Raw genomic sequence first — 20,499 nt, 5'->3', positions numbered from 1 at the left:
TGCTAGCACTTGCAAAACCTTATAAAAGATGATCACATCTATAACAAGTCAATCTGTGAGTGACTCTGCCACCTCATAGGTCACATCATTACCTATAAACCCATTCTTTGTATCTTCTGTGATTGATGTCTTAGTTAACATGTCTGAGTTATGACAATTTTACAACAAAGTAGTGGTATATTAGTGATTCATGGAGAGAGGTTTTCATCAAATTTCCAACTGAGAGGAGAAATTGACTTCTCCAATATCTTTAATAGATATTGGGAAATATACTATGGATTACATTGGATTTTTATATTGGGTTTCATTACTCTTTGACTTATATTATTACTTGTTATTTGGATTTTAAAGATAATTATGTTGACTCTTATATTTGTTTTCATATGGCGGCATCAATGCGATGAATTGCTTAACATTTTTAAATTTGATTTGCTTTCACTTTATAATTATGTTATAGGCTTTTATTTGTATGATGGTATAACCGTATAAGTACTATGGAAGAGGAATCAAGTAATGTATTTAATGCGCGGATAGCATCGGTTGAACAGTACTTGAATTAGTTTGATATAGACATAATGATAACATAGTTGTGCACTATTACGATGGGCAGGTCTTTGCATATGAAATAACCTATTAGGGACAATAAATTGTTGAAAGTTGAATGGGTAAGAGAGATTGTTTATGGACATTCAAATAGAATATATGAAGTCTCTCGAATATAGAGATATATTTTATTGAACCTATATGATTTAATGAGGATACAAGATTAATTGAAAGATAATCAGTATGTTAAAATAGATGAACAAGTTGGGCTCTTCTCATCTTTAGTTGGTCACAAGAACTCTATCAAATATTTATGTGAGAGATTCCAACGTTCGGGAGAAAGAATTAGCTTTTCACTAGAGTGTTGAAAGTAGTTCTTAAATTGTCAAAAGAGGTTATCGAACCACCTTCCTTTGATATTATTCTGAATGAAGATTCTTATGAATCTTAACCTTAAAACACTATTTCAAGGTATGATTTCCATATAGATTTTACATCATCAAATACATGAAATTGAAAATCTTGTATAACAGTAAACTTTTATAAAACCACAGGGTTGCATAAGTTCTATTAATGGCATCCACATTCATTCTTCTATGCCTGTGTCGAAGTAAATCCCATTTAGAGGCAAGAAATGGACTACGACCTAGAATGTATTATATGTTTGTTCGTTTGATATGAAATTTATTTTTGTGTATACTAGGTGGGAAGAATCTGCCAACAATTGTTGGGAGTTCTTGGCAACACTTGAGACTCCTCAATTGCAATTTCTTTATCATCACTTGATATTTGTTTTGTCTATAAGAAATAATCTTGCTTATGATTGTGTTGCAGTTGCATATTATAACAATTTCATATATACTTTATTATAGGCAAATATTACGTGGTAGATTTTAGTTATGCAGCACTTCCAAGACTTATAACTCCGTATAAAGGTGAACAATGTTATTTGAACGATTACAAAGGTAAAGAGAGATGGTCCAAAAAAATAAGATAGTTGTTCAACCATAGGCAATCTTCATTAAGAAATGTCATTGAGAAGTCATTTAAGACATTAAAAAATCAATATTTTTTTTTTTTTTCCCATTTTGAGGCATATGTCTCCATTTACAATTCGGAAGCAAGTACTTATTGTAATTGCATATTGTGCTCTTCATAACTACATTTGTAACCAAGATGAGATTGACGAAAACTTTTCTTTATATGGAGATTCGGAATACCTATTTGGACTTAGACAAGTGAAGGTTGTATATGATACATCGCATGAAAAGGCAGTTGAAATAAACACACTTAGAAAAAAATATTGCAAATAAAATGGCAAGGCAACTTAATATGCCTGAGATTCCATGGTTTTATATTTCCAATTTTTGTAATGTTAAACATTTCTATAAGTCATCTAATTCTATATCATTATATATCGTGATTCTATTTCTTAGGCTATGCCACTCTCTAATAAATAGCCAACGAAGGTATTTTTTTTTTAAAAAAATTAATAAGCATGAGTTTATGATTCCGATTACACCTTCTTTCAAAAACTTTATATAATCAACTCTAACTGACATTTTGTAAATTAAATGAAAAAATTGGAAAAAAAAAAAATTGGGAATAGAAATTTTTGGATTGTCTGAACACGTTTTTGTTTTCTAATATGGGGATAGAAATTTTGTGCAATTATCGTACACCTTTTGCTCAAATTTTTTTCCCAAGAACAGAAATAAAATAAAAAAAAGTTATTTCTAAATGGAAACTGTTTTTAAGAACATAAACGTTACCATATATACCCATAGTGTCTCAAGATTTGAATTTTAATTTGTTTGTTATCATCAGATTTTTAGGGTACTTTTAATATGAAAATAAATTATTTGAAAAATATTTTTCTAAAAAGATTGTTTGTATCTTATAAAAAAATCAATTAACTAAAATTAATTTCATTGTCTACTTTTCTTTGATATAAATTCTTTATGACAATTAAAAAAAAAAAAATTATTAACTAATTAAAGCAAAGCAAAAATTATCCACACAAATGTTTTAGGCTTAGTGTCAGAAGGATCTTGCAATCAAACGAAACGGTCAGTGCAAGTCTCAATTACGTCTAGGAAGAAGCTCAACGAAATAGATGGTACAAAACTTGTCATTGCATTGAGAGAAGGAAAACATTATATGACAAATTGGCGACCCAAAAAGAAGCACCAAAAAAAAAAAGAAAAAGAAAAAAGAAAGAGGACAAAAGAGGTGGCCAGCAAACAAAAATATAGCCACCATCATCAGGGACTTTTCGCGTCCAACATCAATGAGGGCCTGCAGCGTCTTCTTTGAAACCGACAATCACTCGAAAACAAAAAAAAAAAAAATCCAAAAGAAGAGAAAAACTGAACAGCACATACATATACATACAATCCCTCCTAAGACAAGGCAATGTACAAAAGGAAGAGATAAAACTAGCCCAAAAGAAAACCAGAGATCACAAGACGGTATTGATGTGAAGCGCCTTGAGAAGGGACGTCGCCATCTGTTTAACTAAGACTTGACCTCCGGAGCTCTGCCCATCTCTGCGTTCCTCAATCAGGTTTTGAAGTTTCTGGGGCAAATTGTTTTCCACAATCAACTGCTTGGGCCGGGGGTGGTGCTCATAAACAGCCTACGACAGTAAGACCACAGAGTCAGTAAATAATGCATAAGCAGGCATGGAGACGCTCTTCCAAAACAGATATGCAACACGACAACCTCTATTGTCAACAAGAGAGTTGTCGGCTTGACAATAAATGAAGTGGTCAGCATTTTGTTCACGTAATGGTAAATGAAACCGATTTTAGATGCAGAAATTAGACAGTAAAAGAATAGACATGCATCATTATGGGGGGAAAGTTGACAACTCAATTTTCTTCTAACCAAAATTCGAGAATTTAAAGCTTCGAAAATGTAACTCGTTCCAACACACTAAGAGGCATGACGAAAAGCACACGTAAGAGCCATGGAGAAAAGCACAAAGCAAAATATGCCAATAGCAACATGCAGACTAATAAGCAAGAGAGAAGTTGAAAGATACGCACCTTAATTAGCTTGAGCAGATTAAGACGGGCAATAGCATCCTGATGGTCTAGCCTTGCAATGAGCAAAGGTGTTAGACCATTAACAGCTAATGTTGTATTGATCCGAGATGATTTGCTGCATGAAGAAGTATACCGGTTATTTAACAAACAATGAAAGTTAAAGGATGCATAGGCAGATTTCTTGACAGAAAATCAGTGACCTCCCACAAGATATAGCAGATTGCACACTACTAAGAGGTAAACAGAAATAAATAGGAAATTGACCAAAATCAGCTTTAAACTGGCTTCTCCCACTCCAGTCTACTTCAGATGAGAGACATGGATACAATCACTGGATACCTCTTACTTTCTATTGAGTCCACATGGCCGTCCTCAGCAACCAGACTCATGATCAGTAGGATCATGGGTCTAAAAAGAAACCGCCTCTCCAAAGATAGAATTACTATCTTAAAAAACATACAGCAAAAATCAATGAAATAGAGCAAAATACCAAGTCTGCTTTTCCTCTTTTTGGACTAGTTGCAGGGTAGGAGAGGCAAGTGAAAGGACCAAGAGTCACAGACAAATAAAACTTACGTAATTATTTTCAAGAAAGGCTCCAAAATGTGGACAAAATGTTGCTCTGGACAACTCTGGAAAAACTTCACCAATTTCTGAACCGCTTCCTTTTTCAACAATGCCTGCTCCACTCTCCGATTGTCATTGTCAAGAGCCAAGCAGACAGCAATGGAATCTAATGCTGTTACAGACCAAAACTCGTCATCTAGCAGACTTAGATACACATCAAGTCCCCCATGGGCTCTCAGTTGCTCCCTTGAATTACGTGATGCGTGAGCCATATCACACAATAAAGGCAACGCATGGGGCTTCAATGGAGAATCTGTCACGATAAAATGCATCAAATGTGGAATGATTCCATTTTCCGCAGCTTGCTCTTGTCTCCTCTTATTTATCTTGCACAAATTGAAGAGTGCATGGAGAACCTTGCAAAATAAAGAATAGAGTTCACAAGCACATTACAAGGTGTAAAACTGTAAACAGCAACTAATCAGAATCCATAGAACAAAGGCATGGAAAAGCAAAGGAACTAAACAGTAGAACTAGCTTTGCTCTTGGATATTGAAACTGAATGACTCTGGCAGAACACACAATGAGAATAAAGAAACGTGATTGCAGGCTGAAACATCATTTGTTTAGATCTTTTGTCCCATGTAAAGTGGTTAATTCACCAGCAAGCTAATAAATGCCATCCGGACAAAAATTCAAAATGAAAATGGTGCTCCCAAGTTTAACTGAAAGGTTGCTATCTTCTTTGAGGAGCCTCAGCAGACGACAAACCACTAAACACCCCACTCATTTAGCAATAATGTAAGTGTTGACCAGTTGTAAAGCAACAAAGTCACTGGCAGGGCAAATCTGAGGTCAAAGGAAACTAGAAATTAGCGAACATGCATTTTCTCCAAAGAAGAAAACATGCATCATCTCCCACGTGTTATTCCTTGCCTCATGTGTCCAGAGCAGTCAATACACCATAGTTTTTGAACTTCAGCAATTGCTATAACTTAAAACCCTAAGCATTGGTCTGTCTGCTTTAGACCTGCCCAGCACCCCTCTGGTTAGAGTCAATGTCCCAAAGCCCAATATTAATAACTTTTGGTTATTATAAAAAATAAGTGGACCGGTTGGAAAGAATAGTTTAATTAGGCGTCCATTACAGTAAATACACAAGTCCTGCACTCTAAAGCACACTTATACAACAAGGATTTTCGGATAAAGTGAAGCAGCAAGATATATATAATTGAAATTGTGAAATCCTACACCAATTATCTTTCAGAAATCAAACGAACCCTGATCAATTCAGTAAACTTAAAGGAGCAAGAGAACTGGAGTTTGCCTAAGAAAGGGTATAATTAGAAGAGATGAAATGAGTACATACCTCATGATGTATCTGCGATATAAGTGGTCCATCTTTAAGTTCAAGGTTCGGAATCAGATATTTAATTGCCTCTGCACGCTGGAGACTTTCTAAGCAATTTGGGTCCATTGACAGATGATTTATGCACTTCAGTATCTTTGAGACCAAATAAAAACAGACAATTATCAGCATGTTCATAACATATAGGAAAAGTACATGCACGATAAGTGTACCTTCAAAAGAATGGGGCGCTCTATCCGATTAAACATCTGGAAAAGACGAAGGAGCAAACCCTGGCTAGACATGTGTGATTTAACAGTTGTATCCGCTTGTGCAAACTCAAGTAGAAGGTCAGCAACCTTTTCTAGGTAGTCTCGGGCTACATCTGCATTCAGAGTTGAGACCACATGCGAAAGCAACCCTGACGATGCAGCACTTCCTGGTCTAGCATTCAAAACACCAGAACCAGATAGCACACCTGAAGTAGTCTGAGATGCAATTCCAGATGTGGAAGTAGCTCCCTCAGATCCAGGCGGTCCTGTCTTCTTATTTACTGTCTTGTGTGAAGCTTTAGGAGTAGAGTCAACATTCACGTTCTCCCTTCTGTGCCCAGTGACTTCTGCTACATACAGGACATAAAATATAGATTTAGGTTTACAAAAATAGGAGATTAAGGCTAGATTTATGAGAAGAAATTTGAATCAGTACTAAAGTATTAATGACCTGCAAATTCAGCCATCACATAATCTAGTTCTCCATTTGTCTTCTTGTCATTAGCAGCATGGAGTAAAGGCAATATGCTTTCATGTCTCTCTAACCCAGATATGTGCCGAACATACTCGAGTTGGCCAGAAAAACGTCGGGAAGGGGGCTCCTTCTCCAACAAGCTAAGAAGAGGTCGTACTTGCTCTTGCTGAGAGGTAACCAAACTGGAATGCCCATTTGATGCACCATCGGTCAGTTTCAAAGGCTTATCTGTGGATGTCCTATTAGCGGAATTGGGAATGCGTTGTTGTCTAAGTTCAAGGTCGCCTCGTGAAGAGTCAACTGCTAAACTGATAGATTGTAGCCTCTCTAGGTCTACGGGAAGATGGCGGGAATCAGATTGACTGGCATCTAAGGTCTGGGAATTCGAAGTTGAAACACGTGAAGGTTCCTGCACTCCAGCTGGCAGAGAATGATCAGCGATTCCATGCCTAACCTTGACATTATCTGGTTGGTCAGCTGCAGAAACCAATGCCTCACTCTGCAGAAAAGTAGGATGACTAGGATCTAATTGACCAGACCGTGGCCTTCTAGGTAAACCATCCCCTGGAAAGCCAGTCCCTCCAGATATAGAAGCCAAGCGAGCAGCCTCATTTAAGCTATATAGTGTATTAATTAGCCTCAAAAGGATTCCATTCTTAGCAGCGATGCGGCAAAATTCATTCCGAGGAGTCGAGCGCTGAAGCTTAAATACCTGCCACATGCCGTCAATAGCCAGATGAACCATTTCCCTGCATTACAGAACATTTTGCCTTAATACAGTGCCAAATTTAAATTGATAAGGTCAAAAGATGGTGACAACAGCCCAAATTAAAGCCAAAATCTCCAGAGAAGTAGATCATATATAGATCATAAATGTTCACCAAAAAGCTCAAGTTGTTAGAAACATAATTCAAGAAGCACAAGGCATGCACGAGAACGTCATCAGCAACCTAAATGCACCACTAAGGATAATCATTCTTCCTTGCTTTAAAGCCATAAGCCACCAGACAGGCTCTGCAAATAAATTACTTGATGGCTCCAACTTATGAAACTAAGTATTAAAGTAGAAATGAACAAATAAAAAGAAAGGATCAAACTATCATAAAATAGAGATGCTAGGATCCAGCTGATCAAGGAAGCTTGGCCTTACCTTCATTTATAAAGTTCGAATGGTTTGATGTATCTAGAGTTGTCACTAGTATAGTGTATCATTATGGGATTGAGTATGGAAAGGTCCTATTCCGACTATCTATATCAAGAACTTTCCAACCACCACTTATTGGATCTCCAAATTACAGAATATTAAGCAAGCCCACAAAAAATACTTGAAAAGGAACTGAAATCCAGTGCAGCTGATTTTTTACAAAATCAAATTGAAAGTCACGCAAAAATTATTGTTATGCATTTCATGAACGAAATTGTAGCACTGGCTCACCGCATTTTAGGCATATTCTTCACAATTTAGGTTAAGTAATCACATACTGGTCTATAACTGATATTGTAGAACAACTTATACATGCTATAACACACCACATCGTCCAGCTTGAAAAATCTTTTTTGACTTTTTTCCCCCAGTTGTATAACCTTAAGTCCTCCAGCAAAATTCATAGGCTAAGATCCAAGGGTGCAATTCTGTGATTGATCATCTTGTCAAATTAAGAAATCACTATAAAAAAATACCAACAGTTAGTAATTTGGCATCAGAGTATGTGCAAATACAATAGATCTTAATTTGCATCCACATATCAAACTTGCTATTGCTTTTCCCTTCATTGCCTACTTCTTAATATAGCCTTGATATAAAGTCAGTAATCAGAGTAGAAGACTGTAGACCTGTGTTTAGCATAGTCAGCCTCCAGAAAGCCCACAAGGACAGGTATTCCCGAGCAAGCTAGGAACATTTGCAGTGTTAAGGAGCTGCATTAAGCATCAACCAATGATCACTCACCATCCTTAACTCCTCCCATCACAACACGAGAAGCCAATACTAATAAAAAGCATAAAAATACCTGGACTGACAAAGCTGCTGGAAAAAATAAGCTGCCTCCATGCGAATTTCCCGAGCACGATCAGGGAGGGGTATGGCAAAGCCCATTACCACAGGGATCTGTAAATGGACAGACTCACTAATAAGGTATCCAATTTCAACAGAAAAATACCATGGTAATTTAACCAAAAAAGCGAAATACGTACACAAAAGAATATTGAAATTACATGCCTTGCTTATCATTGCAGATGTGAATATAAATCCCAAAAAAATTCTCAAAAAGAGATGAGATCCAAAGCAAAATACCTCGAATATACTCATCTTAACAAAAATCTATCACGGGAACTGCATATAGAACAAGTTTCTGGATATTGAATTTACATAAAGATCACAACCTGAATGTTTAGAGCACTTACCAGACCAACAAGGCAAGCATTCTCCTGAAAGTCAGTGTTATCCTTAATTATCTTATTTATAAGTTGAAGCACCGAACATATTACCTGCAAAGGTAGGAAAAGTTGTTTAATAGTGCACTGCTTGCAATGCTTTATGAACTGTTGGAAAACCAAAGATTAGGCAAGAAAATCATATAGCATACACGATTTTTAGGAACTTCTAGCAATTCTATTAAGGGAAGCAAGCCATGTTGGCTGACAAATATGAGTTTCTGATCTGGACGCTGGTGAAATATGCCAATGAGCTTTAGGCAGGCAGAAACAATCACATCTTCCGATTCGTCTGGTCTCAAAGATCCAACTAATCTCCCAAACTCAACAGCCTGAAATGCAAAAGCAGACCAAAGATAGTATTAATTCATGTCAAGAAAAAGTGGACCACCGAAAGATTCTACTGCACATGCACATACCAGTATTTACAGCATGACTTGCGGACACAGTGCAAATACTCACCACAACTTTGGAATAAGACATGACAAATATTCTTTTGATGAATTAATTAAGCAGGAACCTCTCAATTATACCCAGCAGACAAGTAAGGATCCTAAGGGGAGCAAAGTACCACCAACTATCTAATTCCATCAGATTGCAAATCACCTCCATGCATGATTCAATCCTAAAAAGTGCATATGTATGTCATATCAATACAGCAGGTTTTTATCAAGAACAGAGACTGCAGTTGAGCTGAGAAGAAGTGTTATCATCCTTAATTGCTAATTCAACTAGCATCATAACCAGATAGAGACTGCCCGTTCACAGTTGGTATATAAAATGCAATATTTGATACAGATCATTTTCAAATCAGTTGTCCTCCCCAGATAACCACCCCCAGATAACCACCACCAATCAGTTGTACAGCTTTGTCCCTTGCTCATAAATAACCACCAAACAAGGGACAACCCAATAGTATTGGCGAAACGCTACAAGACACGAAAGATGCAATGAACAACTTACATCTACACCCAAATTGATGCATTGGTGGAGGACTAGGTTCTGCTATAGCTCAAGCCATCAAAGACTTCAAAAAGTACATCATCTAAGCAATAGAATTAAAGCAGAAAAGTGCAATAAACATGCAACCAGTGTCAGGTCTCTTCAGCTTCTACCAATGTTAATAGCCAGCAGATATAGACTGAAGTGCTTATGATCTCACTCTTTTTGTCATGAAAGACCATCATCATTGCATAAAAAATTATCATATTCAGTTCCAAATGCATCATACTAGGCAAAGGAAGACAACAGGGAAACATTAGATTTCAGAAAAGGAACTAAATAGCCGAAGTGGTTAAAGGGGATCAAATTAAACCTGCAAGGAAATAGATGTTCTCCCGGCAACTTTTCGTCAAAAACCTGAACAAAAACAACAGAAGCACAATAGTGAGAGGAAGAAATATTAAGAGACCAATAAGATTTGCTCAGGATCCTTTGCTCATACCAAACCATCAATATCAATCACATCGTCCTTCAAAGCATCTATCATTAGGCGTAACAAATTACCACCACCATTATGCTGCTCATTTTCATTTTCCATTTGTTTTTGAACAATTGTAGCCCTCAATTTCGTAGCAAGGTCATATTTCCCAGCTTCATCCGAATGCACATTGCCTTGAGTTGCATGTGATGTGGATGCTGATGAAGATGAGGCTTCAGTTGCTCGACCATTCATGGCTTTATCAATGGGATGGAATAAATCATCCAAGGAAGCATCTCCCGGAGTATCACTGAATCTACTCAATTCATTTGTGACGGGCATCTTTGCAGCCTTCAACAAGATCAAGAAAACCAATTAGATCAAACTATTAAATATGAAAACTTAAAGATTGAGACTCTCAAGATGCAAATGTGTTTTTATGTTCAATCAGAGGATTACAATATCAAAGAATTGGAAAGGGTAAGAATCATAACCAATTCAAAGGTGTCTCCTAACAGCCTCTTATGCATAAACAATAGATGTTCACTGTCAGAAGAAAATGACTCAGATCAAGAACATTATGTCCCTCCTTTGATTTTTTCTATCGAATTTAAGGATGTGGGAAATAAAGATAAACAAAAGGTCAGATGACAAAAATGTTATCTACAGGTCTTCCTCTCATGTAGGCCGAGATTACAGCTAATATCGAAGCATAGAAATTAATTCTGTTCATAGGGTAAACTAGGGGAACGAAGAGAGTCAAATATAGAAACTTCAGCTTTTATAACATGTAGACAATGTGAGATAACTGCCCCCTTAGAAAAACTTTTTGCTTTTAAATGCACTAACAGTAAGAAATCCAAGTTGAAAGGAATTCCTTCTCTACTTTATCTACCAATAACATGTAAGAACCTCGTGGTTATAACTCCTGGTTGACAAAGTTGATTGCAAAACTTATGGGGTTTTCAGACAGCGTCCATCTATTTTGGAAAAGAGACGCAACTGAATAGTAACGTGAACCATATCTCGCAGATTTTCATGACAGCCAGCGTTATGACAACATGCCAGCAACCAGTATAACAAATCCAGATGCAGTGATTTATGCAACTTTACCTTCTTGAAACTGTCTTGAGATTTTGAACTAAAACCAAATGAACCATTCTCGGCATGCTTCGAATTTCCTGTTCCTTCACTTTTTGTTATCTTTCTCTGACTCAACTCAGGAGATCCAATCTCACCATTACCGAGTGCTTCATCATGGTCACCCTTCTCCAGGTCCTCAAGAGCCAGATGTTCACATGAGGTGCCTATCTCCTTTTCTGCATTCTCCACTGTGGAACCAAGTTGTGGAGACGACTTTTCTAGTATGGCTAAAGTGGGAACTTGATATGATGAGAGATCATCTTCTGTATCATCTGCTTTGACAGTATGATCTGGAGAATTATCTTTATCAGATTCACCTATATCCACCTCCACCTTTACATATTCTTCTTTCACCAGATCCTGAAATCCAGGGAACAAACTATTGACACAAAAGCAGAGATAACCATGAAGAAATGCATTCTCCAAGCAGGCGCACATAGCAATAGACTAGTGTATTTTGCAGGCTTGAAAAGCACGTCTATCCCAAGAGACATTACAAAGAAAAAAGCATTTTGGAAGTCCAAGGAAATTACTTCTACTTTTTCTGCGGCAGGGCTTCTACTGACACCCTCATTATCTGCATTAGCACTTTCTGGATCCATTGAAACATCTTCCTGTATATTTCTGGGAGCAAAGAACTATTTCGAGATCAGCAGCCAAAAGAATTTGCAAGTATAATTAACCCAACCACACAATAGTTTTTAAGAGGCCCTAGCAGTTCAAACCAACAAAGAGGAACTTTCATGAATAATCTTAAAAGAGAGTCAGTAAAGGTGTTACAAACCAAAAGATTAGGATAGAAAATAAAATAGTTGTTGGGAAAGCCACATGCACAACAGCTCTAAAATTTGAGGTCAGTGCAATCATGTATGACCTCAACACAAATATTCTGTCCCACTGAAACCATGCCCTAGTATCAAAAGGATAAAAATCTCTAAGAGACTGAACTCTTCCATCAGATCCATTTCGTAAGCCTCAACATTTTGAGGATACAGTTTCCAGTATCAATTCCTCAGTCTTATTGGTTTTGCAATAGTACAAAACTAAAACCACAATTCATTCTATGTAAAGTAAATGCGCACGTCAAATTTGAAGCATGCTATTTCTATTTATGTTAACAGGGAGATATGACACAAAGCCACATTCCTATTTATGTTAATGACACTTCTTTTTTATCTGCAACTATAGTGCAAGCTTACTAGCAACCCCACCATTAAACAATTCAATTTGTCTTTAGAAGAATTACCGTAACGAAGGACCTTGTTTAGAGTTTCCTTGGCCATTGGAAAATGAAGATTCCCAGTAAAATCAAAGTTTAATGAAATAGGGAAGTCTCAATTTGGACAATAGGTGCGACTGACATTTAGGAAAAATGCAAATCATGACTAAATATCAGTGTCAGAGTCAGTCTCCAATCAAGTTATTTAATAGTTTCTTGAAAGTCCAAGACTAACAAATGAGATATTATAATTCCCTCATTTGTAATCCTATTCCAGTTATGATTCCTTTCATATCTGCAGCCTTATAACAGTATAATAATCTCCACTCCAATTCATTAGAAAAACTCTCTCTCGTGTGCACGCGAGCGAGTCAGAGACGAGGACAGACAAGGAGTAATTATGTTTTTAGTCCTAGCGATTAACGCTTAAAAGTAAAAGCCTATATTCTCAGGTAAAATTTTTAAACAATGAACATAAGCTGATCATGAGCCCAACCTTCACACACAATACAGCAAGCAAAATTGTTATACAAACAGATCCGGATGACAAAAGCTATCCTGAGGTAATGTTATTGAAACAATATATAGAAACTCTGATGCCCGTGTAGAAAAGGGGGTGAGTTCAAGCAGATTTGACCCAGCAGGTTTCAAAAAAGAGTTCCGTAGTTCAGCCAAGCCTAGTCATATCAAGTGATATCAGCTCCAATTACTAAAGGATACTACATGCAAGAGTTTACACAAACTTTTCCAATACAAAGAACAGCGCCGTAATTGTACATACCTCAATGTTCCACTATGACGAAGAGAAGATTGCAAGGCACGCCTACAATTTTGTATCCAAGGATGAGAAAGTAATGTTTTTGCATCAGGCCTCTGTCGAGCATCCTGGAATAAGGGAATAGGTGTATGTAAAGAAACTTTAAGAACCATTTAAGTGTATTCTGCAAAATATTTTAGACAAGATGGCACTATGAGTCCACTACAGAAACAAAATCGAACTTCTTGAGAGTGTTTATAACAAAGTTAGTCCAGAATCACTCAGAAGATTACCCCCCAAAAAAAAAAAAAAAAATATATATATATATATATATATATAAAAAAATATATATATATATATATATATAAAATTCCATTATATCAGAACAGGGAAACCAAGAATCTAGATACCTAATAGTTGAATCCGGCATCTATCTTCGCACTATACATGCCCGTCTTCCATTGAATTACACATTTCGCCCCACAGAGAGAGAGAGATCCAAAAAGATTAGATCAAGCCTTTATTTGCTAGAAAAAATCCACATACCTTCTTAAAACACTGACGCAGAAAATCAGTAATATCAGGAGATAGACTATCAGGTATTGGAGGATGATCATCCTGAGGAGGGGGAAAAACAAGGAAAAAGCCATGTGAAATGATTCTGTCTCCACAACTCTAATAATTAAAAGATTATAAAAGGCAAAGAGAATATCTTATTCACACATTCTCTAAACAATGGATCAGTCACGTGCTTCATTGCTCAAGTCTCTACAACATTATGCATAGGAAAACAAAAAAATCGATTGAAAATTCCCCCTTTCAAAAGTGCTGCAGTTACACAAAAGCACTACACATCCTTCCAATTGGTTATACAAGATTGCCAAAAGTAATTCCAAATTGCTAGTTTGACCCCATTGATCAACTAGAAAAGTCATGTACAGTACAAAACATATGTACAATATCCCTCTTGATGCTTCCAGAAAGGCAAACCAACTATTTCTTAGAAAAACACTCTCCCATAAAGTACCAATCTATAAGAAATCTCCATTAGGCTAGAGGAGATACCAAGGAGGGAAAACTGTCCAATAAAAACTTCATTACGTATATAGCTAGATTTAGCAAAAAGGTGTAGCAGTTACCCATGACATCATATATTCTCGTCAGCTGTGCTATTTCATATTCTTAAGTCCATATTCATTTTCCCCTGACAATTTTTATTGTCAAATTTCTAGTTTGTTTTTCACTTTGTAACCGCTTCAGTTTTCATGATATGACCCTGACATAGATATCACACGCATCGCAAGGGGCAAGACAAGCTAACTTATGTTCTATTCAGTAGAAATGCAGGGTAATATGCTCAAATTAAAGGCGCAAATGATAAGAATGTCAAAAATCAAAGTTGATGGGGGTAGATCTTAAAAAATAGGGAGTGGTTGGAAAACATCACAACTTGCCCAAAGTTTAGGTGAAAAGAAAAATACACAATTATTGTGTGAAAAAATTTGCTCGAGTTAAAATACTGAGGGTAATGGGTTGCCAAAATCGAAAGTCCTAGTGGAAAACTGTAAGTAGTAAAATGTTAAGAGGTCTCTTGCAATTATCCTGACACTGATCTCATAGAATTTCAAAAGCAGGAAGGATTCTCCACAAGCACACTCATCGATGAATGGCAATTTAGAAAACTATAAGAAAAACCTGAACGATCCGGAAAAGAGCTGGCATGGGTTGCAAATCATAGTAAGGTGGAACACAAGTGAGAAGTTCGATCACCGTACAGCCAACACTCCAAATATCAGATGCAGCGCAAACCCCTGACATTTCAATCACCTGGAGAATTAACAAGTTTCACAATAATGAGCTTTACTGCAAATCCCACAATAACACAATCAAGAGAGGATCGCCAGCAAAGAATAGAATGCGTTTAAACAAAGGCGTAATTCAACTAGTCTAATTAGTGAATTCGATGACCTGCAGTCATTCTAACCAAATTTGCTAACACAAACAGAGACCAACATGCAGTGCCAGGGGGAGTTCCAAATAACGAACCACTTGAAGCATTACTAAGCAACACAATGATAGTCACTTATCTTGACATAAACTAAAGCATATCCAGACTATATCAACTCCAATTACCAAAATTCTTTAAAAAGTTATACGTATTTACATGTCAAATGATAGCTAACACATACTTATCAATTGAATTACAATGGATTTATTAATTTCTGCCATCTCAATAGAGCATCACAGTTACAGCAGTTACCAACCAGCAGAATTCTGCGCAATTTTCTGGTGAAAAAATAGAAACAAATCAATTGATCACCAACCGAAAGACCTTAGTTTATATTATTTCTGCGATCCAGTTCTGGAAGTTTTGGTCTTCATTACCAGATAAAGAAATTCAGGTACAATTTGTCAATAACATGATAAAAAATTTTGTTGTTAATTCTGATTACTCTGTATTGCTGCGGACACATATGTGGACGTACTGGGTTTCTTACAAGATTATACAGCACTTTTCCCAAAACCTACAACAGGAATTTTAGAAATATCATCTTCTTTCTGAAAAAAAAAAAAAACATGACATATCAAATAAATCTGAATAATTTATACATAAGATACAAGCATATATATACCTCGGGTGCCATCCAATAGGGTGTTCCAACGACAGAGTGAGTGTTCACATCAGCCTCATTTAACTTTGTCGCAACACCAAAATCAGCAAGTTTGACAAGTCCCTGAGAGTACATATGAAGGCAGGAAAATCTCAAAAGTGGGTAATATAAGGAAAAAAACAAAAGCCATGGGAGATGTAACAGGAGATAATTGCATGTCCAAAAGCAGAGGAAAATAAGGAACATGATAGGCATAAAAGAAACAAATAAAATCTCATGACGCGTGTTTAATAACCCAAGTGAAAACGAAATTAATGTAAGTAGTAAGCTATCTATCCCATTGGATTCTTCTAGTCTGTTGATAACCGTGGGCCTCACGGAAGGGGTAGACCCTACTTATGCAACTAGTTAGCTGGAAAGGAAGAGATCAAAGCAGACAGAAACATGGATTACTTGGAGGGAGCATAATGATGCTAGGGCTGGGACTGAAGGAAGATTAAGGAGCATGGAAAGTCAAATAAAGGGAAGAGGTTCCCCCTAAAGAATAGGCCCATTGATAGACCCGGAAGATTGAGAAATTATTCAATCTTACTTTGACGTAACTATAAAAGATTACCTCTTTCGTAGTCAAAATGTTTGCGCCCTTAATATCCCGATGAATGACACCCTGTTCGTGTAGGTAAACCAGCCCTTCCAAAACCTGTGTAACATAGAATGATACAGCACTAAAACACAATATTAAATAAAGAGAGAAACGCAAACAGGGATATACTCAAACCTGAGCTATGTAGACAGCAACCAATGATTCTGGAAAAGGTCCAAACTTGTTTGGCTTGATAATGTTTGCAAGTGATCCATTTTCCACGTATCTATGCAAAAGAAATTAAATTGAGTAAAAAGCTACTATGAAGTCCTTTTCTGCCAAAAATGAGACAGTTTCTTCAAAAATAACTTTTTGAGTCTACTCACTCAAGAATAATGTGGAGATGCGACTTTGTTTTCAAGGACCCCAGATATTTCACAATGTTTTTATGGTTCAGATTCTGCAAAGGCATAGTTGCAACACACATAGGTTAAATACTACTGTCAAGATGCACTCACTTCATAAATCAAACAAGAGCTTAGTTTTAGCAGTAGAAGAACCTGCAGAGAATCCAATGTTCTAAACTACAAGACGCACTACAAACATATAACCTTATCGAGAAAGCAGATTGCAGAAAAAGAAGTGCAATTCAAAAATTTACAGAAGTAAAGATTGAAAGGTACCTTCAGTAAATCAATCTCTTGCTGATCCAGTCAAATATGTCGCACGTGAGATTATATGGAAAGAAAATAGCAATGAGACAGGCTCGAAGCAAGTAAATGTAAGCAGCATATAAAGAAAACAAGCCCTCAAGGCAGAAATGCCCTGATAACAGCTTATAAAATCTACAATTGTCAAAACAAATGTAGATACTGCTAATTCCTAGAATATATAATATACTATGTTATCTCCATCTGCACCCTTAGAATCATCGACAGAAACTAGCCTCAAGGTTCCGAAGCTGGTCAGAATGTAAAGAGAGGATAGGTTAAAGCTTCTACTGAAGTCAAAGACTAGTTCTGCAATATACTAATGCATAATGGCAAGTGTTCCCTTTAAATGTAAGAAATCACTTCAACCGCAGTTATCATTCCCAAAAACCATGTGCTCATTAACAATATTATCCTATGCAGGATGAAACTTATGAAAACTATTTGAATAGCAGGATGGAAAAGGAAATACAAATCTTGGTTCGGTACTTCCAGTGCAATGCTGATGAGGGTGCAAATATATTATCACAACGCTCCTTAGTATAAGAATGAGGTTTTTGCTCCTTGAGATGCTAGTGGAGTGTTCCAGGACTAATTACTCACTCTTCAGGAGGTAGAGGAGACAATGATTTTATCCACCGATGCTGTCATGTCCATAGGACATCATGTATGTGCATATGCACGTGTCTATCTATTCATTTACCCAGAACAACTGCTCTATGCAAACAAATTAATGTGATCAACATGGTAGTCATTACATGACTAAGGGATAAGCATTTAATCATTCCATATGTTGTTGTTCATAAGTGACCAGTAACTTTTAATGTATCAATTACACAGTCCTTGATGGGGAAAAATCAAAATAGAAACACATACATTCGAACAAAAAAATTCAATATCAAATGTTTACTCGATGACAATTTCCAGTCCCTCAGTCGATAATGTTGTTTACCAGGATAGCATCTACTAAAACTAATGTGGACGATTAACAAATCACCCATGCATTGAAACTCAATAAATTAATAAGTCATTTGTACCTTTTTATTTCTTTCATTTTTTTATTTTCCTAGAATACTACAGCAAGTCTGCAATCTTTCCACATTAATAACAAAGCTCAATGAACAAAAAGACAGCATTTGAATTTCACAGATCAGGCAGCAACAAATAATCTGGCCACCCATGGGTTAGTAATCTTCACAAGATTTTTCCAGCCATCCATAAAGCAATTTCACATATTCAGCCATCAACTTTCTCTTCTTTCCCTATATACCATTAGACTTTTATAGCTTAAAGAAGACTTGGACGAGATGTTCCTTAGCTACAAGCTTAAATTTTAGAAATATTGGAGAAATGGAGCTATTGTAAGCTTTCACTCATATTGAGTTATCGAAAGAGAGCATAACAAGAGTCAAAGAATAGCAAAGATCAATGGTGCACACCATAATAATGTTAAGATCCTCTTGGGCAATGTTCTCCAGTGAAACTTGCTTAATTGCCACAAAGTCTCCATTCTCCAAGTCCAAACCCTTGTAAACTCGACCATATGCTCCTTTCCCAATCTCATCTCCAAGCATCTACACCAAATGTCCACAACAAAATTTAAAAATGCTATCCCTCAGAGTCAAAATAATATAATGCATCCAATAATATTCCCCATTTTGCTGAAGAAAGGAAGTATGATACACCAAGAGATAATTACTGACAAGGGCCGCGCAAGATATCTACCACAGACTATTTTCAGATAATGGGAGACTGAAACGGATCTCACTCCAATATCAGAACAAAAGAATAACTTTTAAAGGCAATTCGTAGAACAAATTTAGGATATAAATAGAATTAGAAAAGCAAAAAACTTAGAAAAAAAGTGGACAAAACCATAACAAGATTTACTTATTCATCAGGACTTGACAAGCGCCACTGCACATTCTACATAGCAAAGCACATTCCAATAGGAAACAAGCACAATTATGACTACCCGGGAGAAAATTTCGGTAAATGTTTAACTTTTCTATTTTTCACCCACGAGGATGTTCATTCTGGATGCATACAAACTACAGCTCTTCACGACATACATTAATATTCAATCTGCTCAAAGCGCCACCACCCGGTTTGTTTTCCTATACTTCTTTCAGGGATAAGCAAGTCCCGAAATTACTGAACTTTGGAATTTAACGAGTAAAACGGCAATTCACACGCGTGGTTTAATTAACTTGTCCAGAGAGTAATTAAGACGAGACTGTCGTACAAGGGAAATGAAGTAAAGACCCAAAATGCTACGTGTTAGCTCAGCTTCCGTGCAGACGAATGCGGAAATCGAAACAGAGTGCTCTCGCAATTGGCAATGCCATCAAGCTTTGCCCGATCAAAAGCAGAATCAAAACGAGAGAAACACCGTCGCAAACAAACACCGCCCCCTGCCAACCCCCACCCCAATTCTACACTCAACCGCGCTCGGTACTAATGCCAGAACCCCAAACGAATCGGCCACAGGACATGCAAATTCCGGCTCGTGATCGCGAGGCGAGCGGGCGGAGGAACTCACGTATTTGTTGTCGAGGGTCTTCGATTTGTGGAAATGCGAGGTGGTGATCTGGCGAGACATGTCTGCTCCCTCCTCCGAAGTCCGTCCCCTTCACATAAGGAACCGCGACGGCGGCGGCGGCGACGGCGGGGGAATCGCGCTAGAGGAGCGGGGAGAAACCCTAGGAATCGCACATTGCCGGCGGAATTGGCGCGGCGCAGAGCATCGGTCTCCGGCGACGGGGAGAGGGGCCAAAACCAAAAAGCGCACGAAGGAGAGGTGACAGAAGAGAGAGAGAGAGAGAGAGAGAGAGATGCTGGTGACTTTTAATTCAATTTTTCGCGTTATTTATTTATATATTATTATATTATTATGACCCCTTCAAAACACGAAATAACGAAATTGGAAGCCAGCTCGGATTCCGACGAGCGCCTGCGAGGACTGGCCTGTTTTTGCCTATTACCGTCTTCGTCATTAAGATATTTCCCAAATTGGACCGCCAAGTGATGCTTTTTCCCAACTTGAGTCTCCAAAGGCTTCGTTTGGTAAAGCATTGATGGCAAAAAAGAGAGAGAGAGAGAATGAGTAGAAAAATATTTAAAAAAATTTGAATTTTCTCTCCACTTCCCTCCTCACAAAAAAACTAGCCTATTCATAAATTTTGCACTCAAAATTATCTTCTTCCTCCATTTTCCCTCGCTTTCCAAACACGAGATGAAGAAAGACCAAACTTATCCATGATCCTGTGAGCAGTGCCACGCCGCATTCATTGTACCCGAATTGACGGTCAACGTTGACAAGTTTTATAGATTGATGATAGCTGATAAGACAAGTAATTTAACAATT

The 20,499-nt window shown here is 37.2% G+C and overlaps 1 protein-coding gene across 1 annotated transcript; it reads right to left on the bottom strand.

Annotated features, from left to right (window-relative positions):
- Positions 1–2,656: 2,656 nt before the first annotated feature.
- LOC104421592 (MAP3K epsilon protein kinase 1-like) lies at positions 2,657–19,948 on the bottom strand. Its single transcript, XM_039303126.1, has 24 exons — positions 19,675–19,948; positions 18,572–18,706; positions 17,106–17,126; positions 16,809–16,882; positions 16,618–16,708; positions 16,456–16,539; positions 15,861–15,962; positions 14,923–15,054; positions 13,774–13,845; positions 13,252–13,355; positions 11,785–11,875; positions 11,222–11,611; positions 10,133–10,459; positions 10,011–10,047; positions 8,841–9,028; positions 8,659–8,742; positions 8,265–8,362; positions 8,089–8,172; positions 6,232–7,004; positions 5,742–6,127; positions 5,530–5,664; positions 4,170–4,576; positions 3,594–3,708; positions 2,657–3,181 (listed from the first exon to the last, which is right to left on the bottom strand). Exons 1-24 carry the CDS (start codon positions 19,732–19,734, stop codon positions 3,005–3,007), a joined length of 4,167 nt encoding a protein of 1,388 aa, XP_039159060.1. The 5' UTR covers positions 19,735–19,948; the 3' UTR covers positions 2,657–3,004.
- Positions 19,949–20,499: the final 551 nt, after the last annotated feature.

The sequence above is a fragment of the Eucalyptus grandis genome, chromosome 10 (genome assembly GCF_016545825.1).
Source record: "Eucalyptus grandis isolate ANBG69807.140 chromosome 10, ASM1654582v1, whole genome shotgun sequence".
Taxonomy (NCBI): Eukaryota; Viridiplantae; Streptophyta; class Magnoliopsida; order Myrtales; family Myrtaceae; genus Eucalyptus; species Eucalyptus grandis.
Note: the sequence above shows the minus strand (reverse complement) of the source record. Positions and strands in the feature narration are given on the sequence as shown.